This window comes from Physcomitrium patens, chromosome 19 (assembly GCF_059467195.1).
Source record: "Physcomitrium patens ecotype Gransden chromosome 19, ASM5946719v1, whole genome shotgun sequence".
Taxonomy (NCBI): Eukaryota; Viridiplantae; Streptophyta; class Bryopsida; order Funariales; family Funariaceae; genus Physcomitrium; species Physcomitrium patens.
Window position 1 is genome coordinate 8,850,519 of NC_143428.1, and position 24,061 is coordinate 8,874,579.

Here is a 24,061-nt window from a genome sequence, read left to right on the forward strand (position 1 = left end):
TAACTATAAATATATATAAAATCAAAATTGTATTTATGAAGCTTTTAAAAAGCTTTTCTAGAAGACATTATGAAATTAATTTATTTTTATCTACTTCTATTTAATCATATAAGTAATTATTAGAGTAAATATATATATTTGTGATATTACTCCCCGTTTCTATAGAAGAGTACTATAAGGATCAAGCTGATAATAGTCTAACTTATTATAAGAACAAATAGTCTTGATATTATTTATAATATATCTTATCCAAGCCTATAATAGTCTAACTTCTTATAAGAACAAATAGTCTTTGATATTAAGTTTGTCATTATTAAGCTTCTTTTAATTGCATTTCATTGTTGTATATAATTTTGATAAATGATTTGTCAAATCTTTCATTAATAATTTTGCATTAAAATATTTTGTTGATAATCTTTTGTTGATAATCTGGCTTCATACTTTTGACTATTATGTAGAAAAATATGTTACATTATTATATACTAACTTTGCAAATGACAAAAAAATTGTCTAATTATCTTGATGATAGTTGATGGTACATTCCAAATGCTGTTCTAGAACTTGATTCACCCATTTTGTTTGTCTATCAATTTTAGAATAAAAGACCAAAGATAATTTTATATCCACCTTGAATATCATAACAAAGATTTTTCAAAATCTTTATATGAATTATATTTTTATATTTGATATTATATCCTTTGTCAATCTATAAAAATAATAGTTATTATCAAAAAAAAACTTAGTTATTTCTTTACCTAAAATAGATTTTATACATGGTATAAAATATGTCATTTTGGTGAAGTAATTATCAAGGACATGAATCTCAAAGAACTAAAATGTCAATAAACTCTTGTATTATTTGAAAGGACTAAAAAATCAGTGAAAGATGATATATTATTAAACTAGAATGGCTATCACTAAAGACAAGAAGACTTGAAAAACTTGAAATAAGTCTAAGGATTAGAAAGGCATTGACAAGAGTGAAGAAGGCTTCACTCTTGCTTTCATATATACTTTTAACTAAGAATTATATAACAATATCCTATAAAACCTCTAAAATGTGTTGACTTTGTAAGATACATATATTGACTTGTAAAGTAAGTTTTCTATAAGTATACCACATAGTTAGCTTATTCTACAAGCTATCAATACGTGGTTAACTTGTTGATCAAGTTTCTAACCTATTAATCAATTATAAATACATATAAAGTCAAATCTACATCTATGAAGCTTTTAAGAAGCTTCTCTAGAAGATATTATGAAATAAATCTATTTTTATCTATTTTTATTTAATCATATAGGTAAATATTAAAATAAATATGTATATTCATGACATTATCCTTCCTTCTAAAGATGAATTCTATAAGAAATGGTCATCATATATTAATGAAATCTAAGATGTAGTAAATTATATATATATCTATATATATATATATATATATATATATCTATATAATTATATTAAAATAGATAAAATTAAATAAAAATAGATTAATTTTACGATACCTTCAAGAGAAGCTTCTTAAAAGCTTCATAGACATTACTTTGATTTTATATGTATTATAATTGATTGATAGGTTAAAAACTTAGTCAATAAGTTAACTACATATTAATTGCTTACAAAACAAGCTAATTAGGTGGCGCACATATAAAAAACTTGTTTTACAAGTTAAGGTACGTGTCTTGCAAAGTCAAGACATTTTGGAGATCTTATAGGACATCGCCATGTAGCTCCTAGTTAAGAGTATATATGGAAGCAAGAATAAAGCCTCTTTTATTCTTATTAATGCCTTTTTAATCTTTAGTCTTATTTCAAGACTTTCTAGTCTTCTTGTTATTAACAAAAGCCATTTTAGTTTAATAATATATCATCTTTGACTGACTTTTTAGTTCTTTTAAGTGACACAAGAGTGTATTGAGGATTTCTTTCTTCAAAATACATATCCTTGATAGTTTGATACGAGTGCTAACTTATTATTTTTATCTTTTTTTAGAAGTGAATGGATTATCTTACTTCTATTGTTGTATTTTAAAGGCTATAGACTATCTATCTTTAAACAAATAATTTTATTTTTTAACACTGATCTTTTTCTAAAAGAGAGCAGATTATCCTTCTTTATAGAAATTTTTATTTGATATTAGAGGTTGAAGATTATCTTCCTCTAATTTAATTTTTGAATTAATTTAATTTATCTATGGAAGAAAAGATTATAGATGCTATTTTTACTAGAAGTCAGAATAGATTTATAACTATTGTAGATCTTCATGAGCTTGTCAATATTTTAAGAGTAGAAAATTCATGTATTTTCAACGTAAATCATAGAGATACTATTCTTATGCCTATAGAAAAAGTTCAAAGTCTATAGCAAGAAGTTGTATAATTAAAGGAAGCAAGTAAATTGACCTCACAACCAAATCTAAAGAATTTTGCTTCTACAAGTATGACAAGAACAAGGATTAGTATGCCTGAGAAGTTTAATGGAATAAGATCAAAATTTTGAAGATTTTTGTAATAATTCAAGTTCTATCTGAAAATGCATCCCTTCCAATACCTTGATGGATTTACTCAAGTCAAATTCATAGGCACATTTCTATTAGAAAGTACTTTTTCTTGGTTTTTATCTTTAATGGAAAAAGATTCATGACTATTTTATGATTTGAATTCATTCTTAGAAGTGTTTAATGTGTCATGTGGTGTGATTTTCAATCTAAGAATACACAAGATATTTAGCTATAGAGAATTTAGTTTTAACTTATTGGCTAAGCTCTAATATGTGATTTGTTCCACCTTTAAATTATATACATAGACTTGGCTCTCAAAACCTCTTCACTTTATATAACATGCCTAAATTGTAGAAAAATCCCTTAAAATATATTTTTCCCACAAAAGATCTTTTTTTTCCCATACTTTAGAAATTTATATCATTCAATCTAACTATTTAATTTTTCTCAAATTTTTATATAACTTAATTAATATCCTTATTTTTTATTACAAAATAAATGAATTGTAAAATCACTACCGATCTTTTGGCATCTTTGAAACCCTAACACGTGCTCTGAATCCTAACTAAAAAACTCTTTAACACTATTTTCTTCATATCTCAAAAATCCGAAATTCAAACGCCACAAAATTTATGCATAAAGTTTATTAATATGACTATATATGTTTTTAGAAATTTTGAGCCAAAATCGCCTCAAAATACTCAAGATATAACTCAAAACACAACTACTAGTAAATCAGGTCACTTACTATCCTCAGATTTATAAGGCTTGATTTCAACCTCCAATATCTCCTTTATTTCAATTTGAAATTCATCAAACAATATACTTAAAGTGTAGCCAAGAAAGTGCTTTCTTTTATCTTAGATGCTGATCCTTTATTGCTTTCTATATGTGCATAGTATATCCAAAAGAGTGGTAGTAGGTACAAAATCAATACCTTAACTTTAAGTGCCCATATCTCTTTCATATAAACTCCAAATCATACAAATTTTTTACCAAAACCAAAGCCAAAAATATAAACTTGCTGACTTTAGCCTTCAAAGATCACATGACTCCAAAAGAATAACTCTAATCTCTAATTAGACCTTGAGCAGCCTCTTTGAAGCCTATTGGACATGATTTTTGGCCAATAAGAATGGAGATTTTCATCATCCATCTCCATTCATCCATATGAATGCCTTAACTTTTTTTTTGCTTTCAAAATTCCTTTTCAATCTTTTTTCTAATAATATTTATATAATATATGTCTTAAATACCAAATAAAAGATCCAAAATAAAACTTCAAGAGTTATTAATATCTAATAAGGATGACTCTAAATATATAAAAGTTACTATCAACCAAAATTAATCTTTATTTTTGAAGGATAATATCAGAGATATCTTATTGACAATGGCAAAGCCAAAATCTTTGGAATAGTTTATTGCTGAAGCTATTGTATGTGACAATTAATTATTTGAAAAACATCAAATACAAAGACTTGGCTAGAGAAGAACAAATCCAATAATAATGGCAGTTTATAAGTTTTCAAAAACTTACTCATCAAGGCCAAAACCAATGAAAATTGGTATGCTACGTTTTAAATCCTTCACAAAGTAAGAAAAGATTTGATGACATCAACAAAATTTATGCTTATATTGTAAAGAAATTAAATACACTACTCAACATTGTTCAAAGAAACAACACAATCATGAAATGAGAAGTATGATTGCCAAAGAAGACTATGTAAAATAATACAAGTTTTTCTAACCACAATAAAATTTGTGTAGCTGAAATCTTGTGTAATTCTTAATAAAGGTTTTATTCTTTCTTTAGATCCTTCATCTTGTTTTATAATAAAAATTTATTTAAGACCAAGAAATCACAATCTTAGTTTTGTTAGATTTATGAGTTTCAACATGTTTTATAGATGAAGATTTTGTCAAAAAAACAAGAAATATTATTAGTCATAAAAACTAAACTTGTACATGTAGAAGTCATAGATGATCATTTATCATCTTCTAGAGATGTTACCCATGAGATTATTCTTTTTGATATAGTAATTAAAGATCATAATAGCATAATAATATTTAGTGTAATAAGATCTCCTTTCAATCAATTTTTTTAGGATTATCTTGATTAAAAAAGTATAATCCTCAGATAGATTAGATTTCTTGTAACTTTAGTTTTTTTGATAGTTTAATCCAAAATATTATTAATCAAATAAAAATATATAAGTCTAATACATCTAAATCCTTACTAGTAGGTACAAGAGCTTTCATGCATGCTACAAAAGAAGGATTATTTTTTGCTATATATGCCATGCCTATTTTTGATGGTGACATAATGTCAAGTAATATTCCTAGCCAGTATCAAAAATTCTAAGATGTTTTTGAAAAGAAGAATGTAGATATTCTTCTACAGCACTATCTTTATGATTGTTCCATTGATCTTCACGAAAGAGCTCAATTATCATTTGGACCAATCTATAGCCTATCATAAAATGACTTGGCTACATTTAAGGATTATATTGATGAAAACTTGGCTAAGAAATTTATATGCCATTCTAAATCTCCAACAAGGGCTCCTATCTTATTTATGAAGGAAAAAGGTTGATCTCTCCAAATATGTATGGACTATTAAGGATTCAACAAGATCGCCATTAAGAATAGATATTCTCTATCTTTGATTTTAGAACTTCATGATCAATTCAATCCAATAAAGATCTATACAAAAATAGATTTATATGAGCATATAATCTAATACATATTGAAGAAGAAGATGAATATAAAATTATATTTCAAACTAGATATGGACATTTTGAATATAATGTCATGCCTTTTGGATTTAAAATTTGATTAGGATTTGGTTAAGATTTGGTTTAGGATTAAAGATTTGATTAGGATTTATTTAAGATTTGTTTAGGATTTGGTTTAGGATTTGGTTTAGGATTTGGTTTAGAATTTAAGATTTATTTAGGACTTGATTAGGATTTGGTTTAGGATTTAGGATAAGTTAGGGCATGATTTAGGATTTAGAATTTATCTAGGATTTGATTGAAATCTAATAAGATTTTGACTAGGATTAAATTATAATTTAGTTGAGATTTATTTAAAATATATTGTGATTATTTTAATATTTTTTTATAGCTTCTTAAAGATTCTTTTAAGGTTTATTATGGATTATCTTTTAGTTCCTTTATGATTTCTTATTATTTTTTTATAATTTCTTTAAGGTTTCTATTTGAATTTGATTAAAGATTATTTAGTATTATTAAGGTTTAATTAAAATTTATTTAATATTCTATTAAAAATAAGATTTTATTATTATAATTTCCATTATACTTTCTATATCCTAGTATCTAGTGCATTCTCAAGCAATACTTCATATATTACAACAATGGTAGGAGATGTGTAATGTTTTTTGGGTTTTGCCAATTACTATCCGATCTTCATCAAGAATTTTTTTCAAGTTGCAGTTCCACTTATACGTTTGACTTATATAGACAAACTTGAATAGAGTAAAGAAGCCAAAGCATCATTTAGTGCTTTAAAAAAATATATTTATATACCAATTTTATATTATGTTGATTTTTTCAAGGTATTTTTTATAGAAACAAATGCATCAAACTTTTTCTTAAGTCTAGCATTATCACAAATGGGAGCAAATGACAAACTCTATCTAGTAGCTTTTCAATCCAAAATAATTTCAGCAACCAAGTTTAATTATGAGATCTATGACAAAGAGCTCTTTACAATCATGAATTCGTTTTAAAAATGGCGTTATTATCTAGAATGCACCTCAAGTCTGGTCGACGTGTATATATATCACAAAAACCTTAAGTACTTTATGTTGACATATGTTTTGAATTGTTGCAAAGCTTGTTGGAGCATGTCTTATTCAAGATTTGATTTCAAGATCACTTATCAATACAAAAAACAACATGGTTTGTTGGAAATCTTTCCTAGACATTCTTATCTTGTACCAAAAGAAAAAAATAAATCTTTTGATCATCAAAGAATGATTCTTTTAAAGTATATCTAGATCAAATAATACTAATAGTATAATTATTATATTAGTTTAAATAAAATAAATAAATTATTATTATATTATATATATATTTATTTATATATAAATTACTATTATACATGTTAATAATATAAGATATTTTTAAATTTTTATCTAAAATATAATTAGAATTACGTATAAAATACATATGTTATATATAAAAAATGAATCTTTTTTTGATAGAAATTACCTATTTATTACTTTAAAATATTTTTAATTAATTATAATTTTAATTTTTGAATAATTTTACTTTCTTCAAAGGATGTATTATTTTTCAAAAGTACCTCCAAATGTTTTAGGAATCATTAAGAAGTTTTCTTGTTTATATTTATTTATTTGTTTAACAATCCTTTAGGTTTTTTTTTTTTTTTTTTTTTCTATTTCGATGGTTATGATATATTTAATTCAATTATATATTTTTAATAAATTATAATATCAATTTAAAACTTATATAATAATTTTTTACTAAATTTTATTCTATTATGAAATCTCTGAATCTCAAACAATATATATATATATATATATATATATATATATTCTGGATTAATCTATTCTAATGGCACTAAATTTGCTATATTTTTTTAGTTTTTAAGAACAGGCTTAATTTATTTTGCTATATCAAAATTAAAAATATCTTACTAAAAGAATAAGATAATAGGCTTAATTTATTTTGTAGAATTGACATTTATAAACAAGTCACAGAGCGCAATACACAAGACCCTCGAATTCTTTCAGAGGTTAAGCTAAAAGATTTGCAATATAACTAGTTAAACGCCTTAAATACCATACATGCATTACTGGACATGCTAGTTTAATGTATTCCATCTGATATCTTCAAATGCAAGATTCAACAAATTCAACTCCACATTGTTCACAAAATTTTAAATATTTTTCAACTATTTGATACTTTCTACAAGCACAAATTCCACTTTTAATTGGACCAAAAATACGTTCACAAAATAATCCAGCTTTTTCAGGTTTATCTGTTTTATAATGTAAAGTATGGTTTTGTTACTTGTCCTGTCATTTCTCCATTTGGTAAAACTCTTTCAGCCCAGCTACGAATTTGTTCAAGTAAAGCTAATCTAATTCAAAGATGGTGACATTTTTCTCCATGAATCATAAAATAAAATTTATATTTTTACATTAAACGTTGTTGAAATTTATATATAATTTTTTTGCAAAGATAATGGCATGATCTAATTCTAAAGATAAAGATCACAATTCAGGAATAAGTAATGAAAAAAAGATTCTGGAGCTGTTTTAGGTTTAGGCATTGGTTTTCCTGTTACAATGGCACCAAGTACTTCATAGGGTGCATGAATATGGTCAGATTTTATAGTGAGAATTTCTTGCAAAATATAAGCAACACTAAATCCTTCTAAAGTCCAAACTTCCATTCCTCCTACTCTTTGTCCTCCTGCATGAATCTTATCATCAATTTGATGAATTAATTTTAGCATATAAGCTTTTCCTACTGTAACAGCTTGTTCAAAAAATTCTCCAGTTCTTCCGTTTAGTAAATGACATTAACCAGGATTTTCAAGTTCAAATAACCAAAGGTTTAGAATTCAAATTAAAATTTAACATAAAGGATTTTACTCATAACTATATTATTATTAAAAATAAAAAAATAATGATTTATCCATCCACATTTAATTTATATAATGACAATAAAAACATTTGAACAACAAAACACACAACAACAACTATAAAAAAAAATTAATTTAATATCCATCATACATCAACTATTGAAAATTATATAATGATCTTGATTTCTATAAAGAAATCTTGAAAGTTTACTTATAATTGAGTGTTTGTTTGTTTGAATTTGACCAAGTTTTAAATCTTTTAAAATTATCTTAAATTTCCAAAAATATTTTCTTAATTAAAAAACTCAATACTTTGACATTCTAGCTACAAAGCCTTGTATGGAGTGATCTCATGAAGGATATTCTTGGCACAAAACACAAGAAACTTTTGTAGTAAGGGTGAAGATGCATACTTCTTTCATTACAAGAGACTTGCACAAAGAGCTCTCTACAAGCCCTCACCATTCTTAAGGAATCAATCTTTGCTATTTTGTGTATCTAAGACAATATGTAATTGAATGATAAATTCAAGTTTTCCACTCAATTCAAAATAAAATTTGAGCAATTCTTGAGAAGATGAATGATGTTTATTGATTAATTTTAACAAAAAAAAAAAAAAAAAAAAAAAAAAAAACCATATTCATTAATTTGGAACATTTATAAGTCTCAAATATTGAATTCAGCTTATAAAAGAAAGTAAATTGAGTAGAAAATTGAAAAACTATGGATATAAATTGATGAATGTAATGAGTGGAAACATCATTAGAACCACATTGGAAACTTCAAGAAAACATATTGGGAACTTGATTAGAAACAACATAGGAAACATAGTTCAATGGGAACATAGAGAGACCATAATTGTCAATTGATTTTAGCAAATTTGCAGGAACTTCTTTCAAATTCTTTACTATATATATATATATATATATATATATATTGTATTTTTTACTTTGAATCCATGTATACATGTTTAGATTCTTGTGCATGTATCTATGTTTGGTATGATGTGACAAAATAAGACTGGGATTAATAAAAATTGAGCAAGGTAGCTGCTCGGAAAGCATCGCTCTTTATGTGAGGTCGAATGTTAAAACTCTGAAGCCTGATTCAAGCCCCATCGCCTCCACCATTCTCTTCTAAAGCTGAACACAAATTCACAACTGCGGGACTAAACACTATCACCTCTCTAAACCTAGTCCATGCACGCATGTACGCACCTTCCAACACTGCTCTGCACAACCCTCGAAGTTGATGGCGTACAGACTACGTGCTTCACCACTCCATACTTGCACTTGCCTCGGATGTGCAACGAACCAAACTTGACAATCATGGTGCTGGGCAAACCGCTTGATTTGTAAGCATTTGACTGACATACTCCGTCTTGGTTTGATTCCCAGCTTGTTGTAAGGGTCAATAACAAGCCCACAAATTCCATGTCTCATCACATCGGCCTTTGCAAGATCCAACACCCAATCCACGGAAAGAAGCTCTTCATCCTTATGTCTGATCAAGAAAAGTTATCCTGCAACCAATTTTTTAAATCCTCTTAATCCATTCGTGGGGTAGAATTTGCATAAGGCGCGTCAAAAAATGGTTGATGAATATACTTCTCTATCAGCTTCATGGCATGCTTACGCACCTTGTTTTCCATTGAGCAAAGACCAAAAGTCCACTTCTTGGATCTATTTAGATTACAAATAAGTGCATTGATCCACTCACTTTTGCTTTAATTCGGAACGCATGTAACAACAGTGAGTTCGCCAAGTACAACCTTTGTAAATCTCGTGGAGGCCTCGCCAGCCAGTTGAGGCCCCTCGCTCATTGCCCAGGCAAAGATAGTGGTGATCATCTATTTCCCTAAAAAATTGTCGAAAGTTAAACAGCCCCCAAGTAGAATATAATTCTGCACTTTTAATGAAGGTCTTTTCGAGTGTCTAGTCCTAAAGACATGAGTACCTCATTGGCATCCTTGCATTGTTTCCCAACTCATCTTCAGGCCACGTGACCCGCCAGCAACGCTCTTGTTCATCGTCATGCTTTGATGTAGCACAACTTCCCCTCCTCTCCGACCCCTTCTTCTTTGAATTTACGGCAGACTCTCATAACCGTAACCGGGGTCGGTAACGGTGGACTGCTCACGGTGACGGGGTTGAGAGCTGGGTTTGGGAACGGATGGGGTCGGGATGAGTGGGGAACATGGAGCGGGGGCTGGGAACGAGGGGGTGGGTTAATTTAGTAAAACAGTGCATCACTTTAACATTCCTATTTATATATATATATATATATATATATGTATATATATATATATAAAATAAAAATTCATGAATTTTATAAGTTTAGGGTGGAGTATTTCAAAAAAATTGTAAAAAAGAATTGTAAAATTTCACAAACTTATAATATGTATGTGTATATATAACCACAATTATTCTGAGGTTAATAAGAGAACAAATTATTTTTTGGATTTTTTTAACACAATAAGTATATGTGTATTTGTGTGTGTGTGTGTGTGTGTATATATATATATATATATATATATATAGAGTCATCATGCTATTAGGTTGTTGCAATAATTTTCTGAATATAAGTTTTGAGAACACAGTATTAATCTTATTTTTTAAACAATCTTTACTCAAAGTGTTTTTGATAATTTTAATCCCAAAATGGGTATTAAACTGGTACATTCTAATTTATTTTATCTGAAATATTTTTATAAGTACTTTGAAGTAAAATATCTCAAATTTTAATTTACTTCATATCAATAAAAATTAATTCTAATGCAAATGTATTCACAATTTATGTGCAACGGTTGGTACTTACACGAGTTATCTCTTTTGTTTCAATGATAAATAATATCATTTTTAAAAAAATATTTCAACATTTAATTCAATCAGAAAAAATGAAGAAAAATCATAAATACAACAAAAAAAACATCTCTATCACCCAACAAAAATTCTTTAGGCAATTGAGAAAGTGTTATCAATTTTATTTATTTATTTTTCCATCTTATTAATAAAATTATTGAATGAAGTGGTAGGGCTGTTGCTTTTCTTCTTATTTTTATTTCAACACATTTTTCATAACATTTTGTCTGTGATCTTGTTCACAGATACAAGGCTGCAAAGGAATAGGTACGCATTTTATAATATGATAAAATTTCCTCTTCATCCATGAAAGAATAAATAACCTCAAAATGATGAAAATAGCTTGTGTCAACACAAAATTAAAATATAAAAGATATGCTTTATTTAGAAAGTATGACAGAAATTATGAGTTACCAATGACAATAGTGATTTGTAATAACTAGATGGCATAAAGAACTAAAGAAGGTATCTAAAATATTAGTATTATCATCTTTATAAATGTATTATTAGTATTATTGTTGTTATTCATAACTTATATTCTTAGAATGAAGATGAATTATACACAAATCATAGTAAACACAAAACTTATATCATCCATTTCCACCACCTCAGCATAACTTCGCCCTCGAAATAGCTTGATTAACAGACTCCAAACATAACTTTGAATTCATGTTATTATTATCATTATTAAATATAGATTAATAGAAACATGTTCGACCAAACTCTTCACAACAATGGATGTTAATGATATTCACTCCAATTTTTCCATTATAGAGAAATAAGAATGGAGATGAATGGATTTATAAAGTTTATGCATTTCATTTCTGTATATCAAGCAAAGGCCATTGTTAAAACATAGTTTTACAATTTGATATTCTTATAATTATTATCATTATTTCGACTTTTTAAAAACTATTTAAAACCAAAAAAATTTAATTTAAAACCTTGACACAGAAAAACCTCTCTCTCTCTCTCTTTACATGTATTTATATAGACATGCATGTCAGAACCTACCAGAAGTCCATTTGGATCGTCTTGTTGAATAAAGTTCTTATGTCTCATTTTTTCTAGGCACACCAAACAATGATAAGATGCATCATATATATATATATATATATATATTCTTCCTTTAAAATAGTTTAAAATGAATTCATGCATTTTTCAAAAGATCTTGAGTATGTTCACAGATTTGTACATTACATATATTTTTAAAATTATGGTAAAAGCATTCTATGCCATTTCATATGATTCTTTCCTTTAATTATATTCTATCAGTTCTTTAGTGTTGCTATTAATATCACTATTACTGTTATTATTTTTATTGTAGTTAGGTCAACTACATCCATGCCAAAGTTCTCAAACCATCACCAAATTCTAAGCAATTTTTTTTTTTTTTTTTTTCATTGATAAAATAAAGAATTCTCCAATGCAACCAAACACTCTTCAACATCAAATAAAATTATTTAACAAAATCTAAATGCTCCATAAAACCAAATATATCTAGTCGTCAATTTTGTAAACTACACACAAAATTTGCATCACACTATTTTTTTTTTTTGATTACAGAGCCAAACCAAATAATAAAAAATGAAAAATCTGCAACAAAGACATTCATCTGTGACTTCTATTAAAAACATGGCTTTGTTTTTTGTAAATCTAATTTCTTAAACTCACACACACACACACACACAGTAAAGGCCATTGACAAGTAACCTCCATCAAACTGAAAGTTTTGCAGAGTGAGCACGACGGTCTGGTGTGCAGCTTTCCTTGAGAGACAGCGAGTCATGGCTTCTCCGAAGGATCATTCAACAAAGCCAGAGCTGCCATGCTTCCAGACATGGCCTGCCCTTCGCATTGAACACAAGAGATCTAAGTCTGCAATCGCCACCGAAAATTCACTCTCTATGTATGAATTGCAGGAGTGGAACATACATGAACGGTAGAATTGAAGGTCATCAACTCACACAACTTTCCAACAGTCATTACCAGGAGGTTGTGAATTGATGAAGGAGCACAAAACAGGTGCAAACACCACTTGGAGCTGAAGAGAATCATCCTCGGAGTGAAGATCAGCTGTTCGAGGATACTTAGCGGTCCAAAGGTGTGGAGGGATGTGCTAATCAAGGTGCATAAATCTAGTTGAAAGGGTGAAGCAGGGACGCTTGCAGTTGTGAACTTGTGCCCATATTCTTGTTGATGCCTCACACTCACAACCGCTCGTGAAAAATTATACCACTCACAAACTTTTGTTATCGAAATACCTTCTTGAGTTTTTAACCACCATTGAAAGCATTAGCCTTGTGTCAGCTACTGATCACGGGGACTGTAAACTGTAGCATCCAAATCCGAACTTGGAGTTCCTGCTTACTGCACAACTGTTTGTGAAGTGCAACTCGTGCCTCTCGATTACATCTACACTGTGCATTGTGCGTTACGCTTTTTCATCTCCTTGTAATGGTTTTTGTATGTATCTGTTTTGTGGTCATCTTTCGTACATTCATCGTTCGTGGTCAAGATTCCTGCACCGCGTCTGTCCGCATTGGCGGCCACGATGTACACAGAGACGATGATGTTGGAGTCAGCTGCGTCTCCTTCAATCAGACTTTCTACCGATGTTGTGCTTGGATCACCGAAAGTAAAGCATTAACTAACCGCGTGCTTTTTTGAAACCTCAAATGCCTCTGGGGCCGGAGCTAGCCAGAGCAGACAAAAGAGAAATTGGTCATTGAACACATTCAATTGGAAAGGAAGTGACCCACCGTACGCAAAGGTGTGGAAGTATTGAAGCCTCAAACCATCTGCAGTGAGGTACACCATTCACCGTCGAGGTCTGACACATGAAGAGCAGCACGTCGACCTGCAACGCATGAATTACTACACCGCAGTTCATCTGTACTCATCCCCGCTCAAGGATCACGAAACCTGCATTTTCATTGAATTTTCATCTTATGATGGGACAAATGAGGAACAAATCACGGCTTATAATCCATGAGCCCAGTGATTTCGGGGAATCATTTAGTTCTGAATCCAAAGGTCTACAACACATCCAGGAATAGACTACTCAGGTTTTTATCCTGCACATAAAGCATTTCTATAATTTCCTTTCGGGATGGGTCAACTGATCAGACTCATCCATATGTTTCACTGCGTATTTGCTTTCAGAGGAGTTCGCTTACCGCTCGAGGCTTTACCTCTCAGGGTTTGTGGCCTCTACCATCTGAGTTTGGAAAATTTGAAGTACGCAAGAATAGAAGTGAAGACGTTCCACAGCATTGAACGTGGGCCTGATGGAGATTTAAGTATAATGGAGTTGCTAACCATACTTAAACCGTGAGTACTGGGAGCAGTTGTGGATAAGTGTAGATTATGACGGAACCCACTTGCACAAAGAAGTGAAATAATAAGTTATTTGTCACCAAAGTTCCAACAATGAGTTGGCAGCCCTAACTTTGAATCAGCCTTGGCAGGCAAAAATGCTAGTCAACAAAATCGGTGTTTAATGAGTAGGACCGCGGACAATCAGTCCTGGAGATATTTCTACAGCGAATCGCTACATGACGCAGCGTCAATTCAGCTTACACATTTTACAGAATTACTTTATAACTAAATAAACAGGGAGGCTTTCCATCCTCACCTTAATCTGAAACCTATGATCGCTAGTAATATCGCACAATTGGGATTACCTCATGCCAGCGGGCCTCCAAGACGACATTGCCGTGCAGCTTCGCTTTGTGATCCCAAGGATTTGCGCGGCACTTGTTACGTGAAGCTCAAAAAATAGAGTTCACGAAAAATCTACGCTCTCATGAGACTCATGGCCATGGGATAACTACCCAAAACTCTTAAGAAAGTGGCGAACTCTTGCAAGTTGCTCAGAGCATTCTGAGCGCGAACATCAGCCATGGATGCCTCGAAGTCGATGTAAAACAGGTAATCGAAGTACTTGGCAGTGCCATTGTTGCTATCGTCGACGACCCGCAGGGGTCTCTTCCGCTGAGGTCGGCTCTCGATTTTTGTGAGGTTGATATCCCTGAGTGCGAAAGCGGAGAGCGCCTTGAATAGGACGCCGGGTCCTTCCTGCAGGGTGAAAACGATACTGGTCTTGAATTTTCGGTCGAGGCTGGGAATAATGGGCTCTCTTGCGAGCATAAGAAAGCGGGTGACATTGTCCAAATCGTCTTGAATACCATCCATCAGAATTTCGAGCCCATAAATCTCAGCAGCGCGAGCACTAGCAACGGCTCCCGTGTCCCGAAGGTTGTGAGCGGCAATGAACTGCGCAGCCCCGGCTGTGTCGTCCACGGCCTCTCGTGCGACGCCCAATTTGGTCAACGTCTGCTCGCATTGTGCCAGGGCTTGAGGATGGCTCACCACTCGCTGAAGTTCCTTCTTTTTCACGCCGGGCACAGCCATCAGGCAGTGGTGGACAGTGAGCTGCACCTCCCCCACGATGTGCAGACGATGGCGAAGCAAAAGGTCGTAGTTCCTGTGGATGCTGCCTCCGAGTGAGTTCTCAATTGGTAACACTGCTCTGTCTGCCAACCAGAGCTCCACCGCCGAAAAAGCTGCCTCGAACTGCTCGCACGGAACAGCTTCACATCTCGGGTATGCCTTGGCTGCTGCCGCTTCACTGTAGGCGCCCGGCACTCCCTGATAGGCAACCCGCACATCTGATCCTCCTCTTGGTGGAAGAGTTAGGTCAGCAATTGACAACGGCTTCGGCAGGTGCAGGCTCACCATTTGGCTGGTCGACACCTCCATCGCCCTTCCACTCGATGGTGCTTGCATGCTGAGATCCTCCTGTTTCAGCTGCGTCGGGGAATTCCCCGCTACCAACGCATCTCCATTGCTAGCCGAACCAATCTGTGTCACCTTCTGCAGAAACGCATTCGATGCAGGCCATGCACTCGCTCTGCACACGAGTGTAGAGCTCCCAACTTCTTCCCTCCTCCCGCTTGTTCTCACGAACGGCAGTCCTTTTGGCATCGCCCTTTCCAACATCTCCCCGTTCATCGCGTTTACAAATACAGACGACTTGAAGGCGAAAGATTGATTCCCTAAGCACAACTTCAACGACATCTGTCTCCCTCAACCGCCCAAAAACTCAACAACTAATGGAACCCAAGACAAGCACGCTTTAAAGCACAGATTTCAGCTTAACAGCACTCAAATTTCTCGCAACTGCATATGCTGAACACTCCTCCTGCGATTAAGCTTCCTTCACAATAAAACACCACTCGAGAAAACTTCAACTTTCCGTCACCATAGACTGGAGAATAGAACTCTCTTATAAAACGATCTATCCCGAACGTCGTGCAGGCCAACACTCTGATCACCACCAGGCTATGGCGGAATGAGGGCAAGCAGCACAGGCGGGAAATGCAACCAACAGACACAATCGCAGGTCACACACTGAGCAAAAATATCACACTGCAATCAGAACATGAGAATTCCTGAGAGTACCCTACAGCAATCGCTCTCACTGGAACACGAATCTAGAATACGATGAAGGGCAATGGAACTTTAAGCTATGGCGCTCGCGGGTATCAGAAGTGTAGCGAGCTTGTCCCCATGGCGAGAGAGGCTGGCTGGGGGCAATGGGTTGCGAGCAGGTGCAGCGTTCCGACACATGAAGTCGCCGCCTGGTCAATCAACAGCGTGTTGTTGCAAACGGACGATTGTAAAAAAGCCGCAGTTCCATCTTGAAAAAGGTGCTAAAAATCTCTCAAGCACTGTAGACTTCTCCCACGTGGGTATTGTAAAAATAACAATAAAAGTGGGGTATGTTTTAACGCTTACGACATTCCCTCCCTCCTCCTTTTTACTCCTCGTCATGGTCAGCAACAACAGCAGTAGCGTCGTCGTGGTTGCACTCATTCACTCACTCATCCACTTACTCACTTATTCACTTACTCACTCGCGTGGCTTCCTTCCTCCGTTGCTTCCCTTGTTTGTTTTTTCCTGTTTCTCTTTCCCTTTCGCTTTCCTTCAACGTACTATTCATTCCCCACCAGTGCTTCCTCCTGCCCTGACTGCAGGATTCTCTGACTGCCGGTCAACCTCTCGTCCTGGTCTGCTTTCGTGCTTACCTGCCTGCCTCTCTTTCTCTCTCTCTCTCTGCCACTCTGCCTGCCACCCCAGTCTTCTCCTTCCTCCTCCTCGCCCCCCACTTCTCCCTTCTCCCCTCTCTCCTTCCTTTGCCTCCCCGTCTGCTCACAATGCCGGATCATGCTGCTGCTGCTGCTTTTGCTCTCCTCATCGTCGCTGAGCGAGATCGCGTCATCGACGATGAGACGCACTGCGTCAACGCTCTTCACGCCACTGCTTGTGCTCCACATACTGCATCCCATATTCTTACTTCTACGCACAAGCGAACAGTGTGGAGCAAAACTGAGTCAAACTCTTGTAATTTCTGCTTCAATCAACAATGTAGAGAAATTGTCAATAGGTCATCACAAACCATAAATTGTGCAACATAATAGTTTGAGCAAGTTATATTTTGATGGGAAATAATGTCTCTTTTGCATTAATATGTCCAAGAAAATTATATTAAATAAAAACTATTCCTTGACTCACTTTTGCATCCTCTACAAGAAAACAACTTAATAGTTTGTTTTACCTACCTTTACTAGCTAAAAACAATTTGGATTTGTTTAGGCATGCTCTCATACAACCTTCTACACTCTTCTAGTGTAATAGAAGCCCAACATTTCTTAATATGCTTCTACAACTCTAAAATTCATGTTAGAGCACTTTGATATTGATTGAGATGGCATTTTAGCCTTGCCTAAAGATGCTCAATTGAATTTAAATCAAGAAACTATACATGACACTTAAAAACATTAAACTTTTGTGATCTCAATCATTGGCTAATACTTTTTGTTGTATGTTTGGGATTGTTATCACATTGAAAAATCAAATGAAAAGAATCACAACGACAAGCCATAACAATGTATAATAAATCTCTCTACAAGTTTTCTTATATTGATTCTAAACCACTCTTTCTTCAACTCTATAAATGAGGTCAAGGCCTTGGAATGTCATACAATCCTACACCATTACTAATCCACTACCAAACTTTATTGTCTATTAAAATTTTCTTAAATTGCAAGATTGTTTATCACAAATCCAAAACTAATTACAACCATTTGAGCAAATGTCACGGACACAGAAATACAGACTCGAGATCTAACAAGAAGTTCAAGAAGAACTAACAAGAACTAGATTAATCAGATGAATACAAGAACAATACCAGAGAGATGAGCTAGAGCTCTAAGAGATGTATTGTCAAGACTGAAGAACTCTTCAGCCTCGATTCCAATATATATTCCTATTTAGGGATCTTCTCAAGCAACTTCTACCAACTAGGAAGCTTCAAGAAGGTTTCAGAGGCTTGCTTCTAGAAGGTTCTAGAAACTTGTCTCTAGAAGGTTCTAAGGACTATGTCCCTAACATCTTCTACCAACTAAGAAGCTTCTAGAAGGTTCCAAAGACTTGCTTCTAGAAGATTCTAGAAATTTGTTTCTAAAAGGTTCTAAGAATTATGTCCCTAACATCACCCCATCCTTTAGCTTCGAGGTCTCTGAGAAGCAATGTTGTTGTTAATCAGTACCAACGTAAGAAAATGAAGATCTGTCGCATAACATGTGCTATGAACTCCAACTGTTGTTCACAAGGCAAGTGGTTCATCAGCCCTTGAAGCCAACGGTAGTGACCCACTCCTTCAACTTCTGACCAAGTATGAACTTCCGTGTCCTCATTGTAAAATTATCCTACAAACACGCCTTTTGGCTAACCATCGTAAGCAGGCTCAAACTCAAATACAATCACAAGTGATCGGTTACTCGGTATCCTCCGTCATCGTCATAGTGTAGGTGGTTCTTCATCTCGGGGTCGCCTTCGTGAACTAGTCGGTTGAGATAATCTGACTGGTATAGTATCTATCTCTTGGCTATCCATATCAGAAGACCAAACTATGGCTATTGAAAAAACTCTACTTTATCTTGGAGAAAATAACTACATCAATTGCGAATTTTGGTGGTGCTCTCCCCCTTTCTTATATTCTTGGGTGAGCAAGCTTTAGAAGGAAGCTATCGTCGAACCGACTTAGGTTTATGAGGATGTTGTTGATAAAACTCCTATACCTTTTGCGACGCATTGGTGAGATTTTTAATTGGCTCCCACGTTTGTTCATTAATGTCGTAGCCGCTCCAATGAACAAGATACTCCAACTTGCCCCACCTTCGCCGTGAATCCAACACCTTTTCAACCTCGTATTCCTCGTGGTTCTCGATCTCAATACTAGGTGGCGGACATTGGACTCTTCAAGGAAAAGACAACTCTCGATAAGGTTTCAATAGAGAAACATGAAAGACTGGATGTACCTTCATAGAAGTCGGTAATTCCAAATGGTACGCCACTGGATTGATTTGCTTCTGAATGATAAATGGTCCCAATCTTCGATAGTCTAACTTATCACATGGTCGCTTAGTCTTGATATTCCGTCGAAGAAGCCATGCTTTATCTCCAATTTTGAAAGTAGGTGCTTGATTCCAAAATCTATCTGCAAACGCTTTGTAGGATTCTTGAGCGGATTGTAATTGAAGCTTCAACGTATTTTGAAGCTTTGATAGTTGTTTTACAAATCCTTCAGCTGCTGGATTGTTATTTGTTGACGGACTCAATAAATCAAGCTTTGGATGATATCGAAAGTTGGAAAAGAATAGTGTGTATTGAGTCGACGCAAGGAGGGTGTTGTTATATGTAAACTCGGCCAGCGGCAGATATGTGGTCCAATCGTCTTGCTGATAGTTGATGCTGCATCATAAGTATTGTTCCAAGACTTAGTTCACCCGTTCCGTTTGGCCGTCAATTTGAGGATGAAAAGCCGAAGAAAGCTTGATATCCACCTTCAGTATCTCAAAAAGAGATCTCCAAAACTTTGATACGAACTGGGTTCCTCGATCTGATACGATATCATCTGGTAGTCCATGATATCGATACACATTATCGAGAAAGAGCCTTGCTGTGACTTCACTAGACAATGTCTTTTTGCAAGGGACAAAGTGCGCCATCTTTGTAAGCCGATCTATCACGACAAAGATGCTGTCAAATGAATTTGATGATGGTAGGTCCGTGATAAAGTCCATGGAAACTGAAGACCATGGTCGACGTGGAATCGGCAATGGCTGTAGAAGTCCATAAGGGCGATGTTGAGGATTCTTCGATCTTGAACAGATGTCGCAGGAGAGGACAAAATCTTTCACATCCTTCCACATTTGGAGCCACCAAAAATCTCAAGAAATAAGCTCCAAGGTCTTGTTGAATCCAAAATATCCCGCAGTTAGAAAATCGTGGCGAGATTGAAGAACTCGGAGTTGTGCTGGTGTCAAGGACAAAGACTCGATGAGGAAAAATATACACAAAAAGGCTATCTCGATATAATAAGTCAAAATATAAACAAGTAGGTATATTCAAAGGAAACTGGAATGGCTATTGCCACAAGACAAGAAACTAAAGACTCTTAAACCTGGACTAGAAGCAAGAAAGGAGTTGACAAGAGTGAAGAAGCCTTCACTCTTGTCTCTATATATACTATCTAACTAGGGGCTACGTGGCGACGTTCTATAGGACCTCCAATATGTGTTGACTTTGTAGGACACATGCCTTGACTTACAAGGCAAGTTTTTCTACGTGTGGGCCACATAGTTAACTTGATCTTCAAGCTAACAACATGTGTGGCACATGGCCAACTTGTTGACCACGTTTCTAATCCAAAAAGTCAATTAAAGACACCTATGAAGTCAAAGCAGCGTCTAAGAAGTTTCTAGGAAGCTTCTATATTAAATATTATAGAATTAACTTACTTTTATCTACTTTTACTTACTTCTACCTACTTTTATATGTAATTATTAGCTTATATGATTATGGCCGTGACATTACCCCCCCTTCTAGAGACGAGTTCCACGAGGAGCGGTCATCATATGTTGAGAAAATCTATGATGCGACGAATTGTATTCGCCACATACTCTGATCTCTGTTCTCTTCGAAGATGATTGATAGGGCCTTTCAATCATCGGTAGTGTCCCATACCAGGGCGGGAAGACCACCCAATTATTTGATCATTGTTGAGGCCTTCGTAACTTCCTTCGAATAGAATATTTGGAACACCATCAGGAGTTGTTCCTACCTCTAGCAAAATCACCAAACATCGAGAGTCCCTTCCCAAATCGTGATACCAAACGCGTTGTATCTCACCATCTATTCGAGGAAGAACATGTCGTTCTTGAAGATCTTCATCTCGATTACGTCGTCTTGAAGGTTGTGACAATTGTAATGTCTCATCCGACAAATCAGCAAACGAAGGTTCTTGAGTTGAATCCGCTTGTTGTTGGCTCTCCATCTAATTAGCGTCACAAATGCAAAGAAGTTACAAACAAGGATAGGAAATTGAATGTTATCTTGCCTCAATCTTGTCTCTTTTATAAGAGAGATTTTCATCTTGGTTTCGATGGATGTCGTTGATGAAAAACTTTGACTTTAGCTGATGCATTTGCTAGATTACTAGATGGCTCCCATGTGCGTTCACTAATATCATATCCGCGCCAATGAACAAGATATTTCAGCTTATTTCGGCGCCGCCTTGAGTCTAATATCTCTTCCACCTCAAATTCTTCATTATTATCTACTTCTATAGGAGGCGGTGGCATTTGTCTTCTTCCTTGTATATCCACTGTTTTATATAGTTCAAGAAGAGACACGTGGAATACAGGATGGATCCTCATTGACTCCAGTAGATGTAACCGATATGCAACTGGGTTGATGTGTTCAGAAACAGAAAAGGGGCCAAGTCTACGATAGTCCAACTTGTCACAAGGTCGAGTAGTCTTGATATTGCGACGAAGTAGCCATACCTTATCACCCACGTTGAGTTGTGGTTGCTCCTTACGATATAGATCTACGTTTATCTTTTGTCGTTCTTGAGCTTCCTTCAATTGCGTCTTCATTATTGCATGTAACTCTGACAACCGATTTGCCATATCTTCTGCTGCAGGATTATCAACTTTTGAAAAATCAAAAGTATCAAGTCGTGGATGATAGCCATAATTGGTAAAGAAAGGTATTTGTTGCGTGGAGGAATGTACCGTATTATTATAAGCAAACTCTGCCAATGGCAGAAGGATTGTCCAATCATCTTGTTGGTAGTTGATAGTACACCTTAAATATTGCTCCAAGACTTGGTTTACGCGCTCTGTTTGTCCATCAGTTTGAGGATGGAAAGCCGAAGATAGCTTTATGTCCACTTTTAAAATCTTGAAAAGGGTCCTCCAAAATCTTGACACAAATTGAGTTTCCCTATCCGATATGATATCTTTAGGTAATCCATGATAGCGATAGATATTATCAATGAAAAGCTTAGCTGTTTCTTCACCAGTGATAAATTTTGTACATGGCACAAAATGTGCCATCTTGGTGAAACGATCTACTATCACAAATATAGAATCATAAGATCTTGAGCTTGGAAGATCTGTGATGAAATCCATAGAAACAGAAGTCCATGGTTGTTCTGGTATAGGTAATGGCTGAAGAAGTCCGTAAGGTCGATGACGAGGAATTTTGATCTTGAACAAATATCACATGATTGTACAAAGTCTTTGACTGACTTCCACATTTGTGGCCACCAAAAATCTCTTGATATGAGTTCCAAAGTCTTATTATATCCAAAGTGCCCTGCTGCTGGAAAGTCATGACGTGCTTAAAGAACACGTTGTCGTATTACGTGCTTTCCTGCTCAAGAACGCGCCGGGCGTCTGGCTGTAGAAGGTAGTATGGAGATTTGCCGATAGTCAAGCAGTCTATCAGTTTTTGACTGCTGGAATATAAACGACTGCAACAATGTACCGTAAATCTATACGGGTGCTCTTCGACTGCTTGTCGAAGTCCTTTTTGCCCCAGCTGGTAGGTCTCTAGTTGTTACAAAAAACCCCGTACAACCCAAACTGTTAACCTTCAATACTGCTTTGTACTTACGATCTTGTATCCACTGACTATCTTGTTAGATTAACCCAATAAATTTCATTCACTCTGCATACTCAATCCTATAGACACCCTTTTAATCCTTCAATCACAGACGTAACTCGATTTCACAAAACAGTCAAGAGTATTCAAACCCACTTCATTTAAAAATCCCGATTCACCATTACAACACTGACTTCAGCAGCGATTGCCTCAGTCGTCCCCAAAACTCTACGAAGAAGAAAAATCCAAATTCTATGTCTTTCCTTCCCCGACCCGAAGCATGAAGCTCCTCTCTCTAATTCCCTTGATCTTCAAAAAAAACCTCCAATGAAAACCGAACTGGTAACCTTGCAGAAGCTTGAAAAAAATCCTTCCCCCCCCCGATTTCCCTCAAAAAAAACCCACACCCCCCAAAACTATATCCCCCCTAACCTTATCCTCTGAATTTCTTCAATCTTCCGTCTTAGATCCGGAATTGGCTCCCACTTCAAGCTTGGATCCAAAATTGGCTCTCGCCGCCAAGCTTTCTCCTCCGTTTTTACCTTTAAGAAATCCATTTACCGAAATCAACGTTCCCTGAGACGGCACAGAGAACAGGACAGCCTGAAACAGAATCGAACCCCGTAATCGGGACCACATTGAGTCGCCCGACCAATTCAGGTCCTATATTGGGAAAGATGCCCGTAGTAACCTGGATGTTCCCGTAATTGGGTCAAATTGGTCCTCACGTCAGATTGGCTAAGACCCGTAGTAAGACCTGGATTTTCCGTAATTAGACTGCACTGGGTTGACCGGCCAATTCAGGTCTCATATTGGATAAGAGGACCCGGATTGGATTATCGAAATTAGATCCAATTGGCTCCTCGAACCCGTCTTATGAATTGGTCCTTCTCTTCCTGCTGACTCCCGTTATTGGAATCGAATGGAGCATTTCAGTATGCCCCGGCTGACTGTAACGGAGTGACTGAACCTGACCACTCAGTATTTGTACTGGAGTTGGTCGATGCTTCCAATATTCGAGGTAACTGAATATTAATAAA

General features: G+C 34.8%; 1 protein-coding gene across 1 annotated transcript; it reads right to left on the minus strand.

Annotated features, from left to right (window-relative positions):
* Positions 1–14,396: 14,396 nt before the first annotated feature.
* On the minus strand, positions 14,397–16,644 carry LOC112272699 (arogenate dehydratase/prephenate dehydratase 6, chloroplastic). The gene has a single exon (XM_024500724.3). The coding sequence runs from the start codon at positions 16,080–16,082 to the stop codon at positions 14,799–14,801; it is 1,284 nt and encodes a 427-aa protein (XP_024356492.1). The 5' UTR covers positions 16,083–16,644; the 3' UTR covers positions 14,397–14,798.
* Between the last annotated feature and the right edge of the window lie 7,417 nt (positions 16,645–24,061).

Excerpts from the sequence above, each read along its gene's own strand:
- LOC112272699 (XM_024500724.3), bottom strand. The coding sequence starts at position 16,082 with ATGTCGTTGAAGTTGTGCTTAGGGAATCAATCTTTCGCCTTCAAGTCG.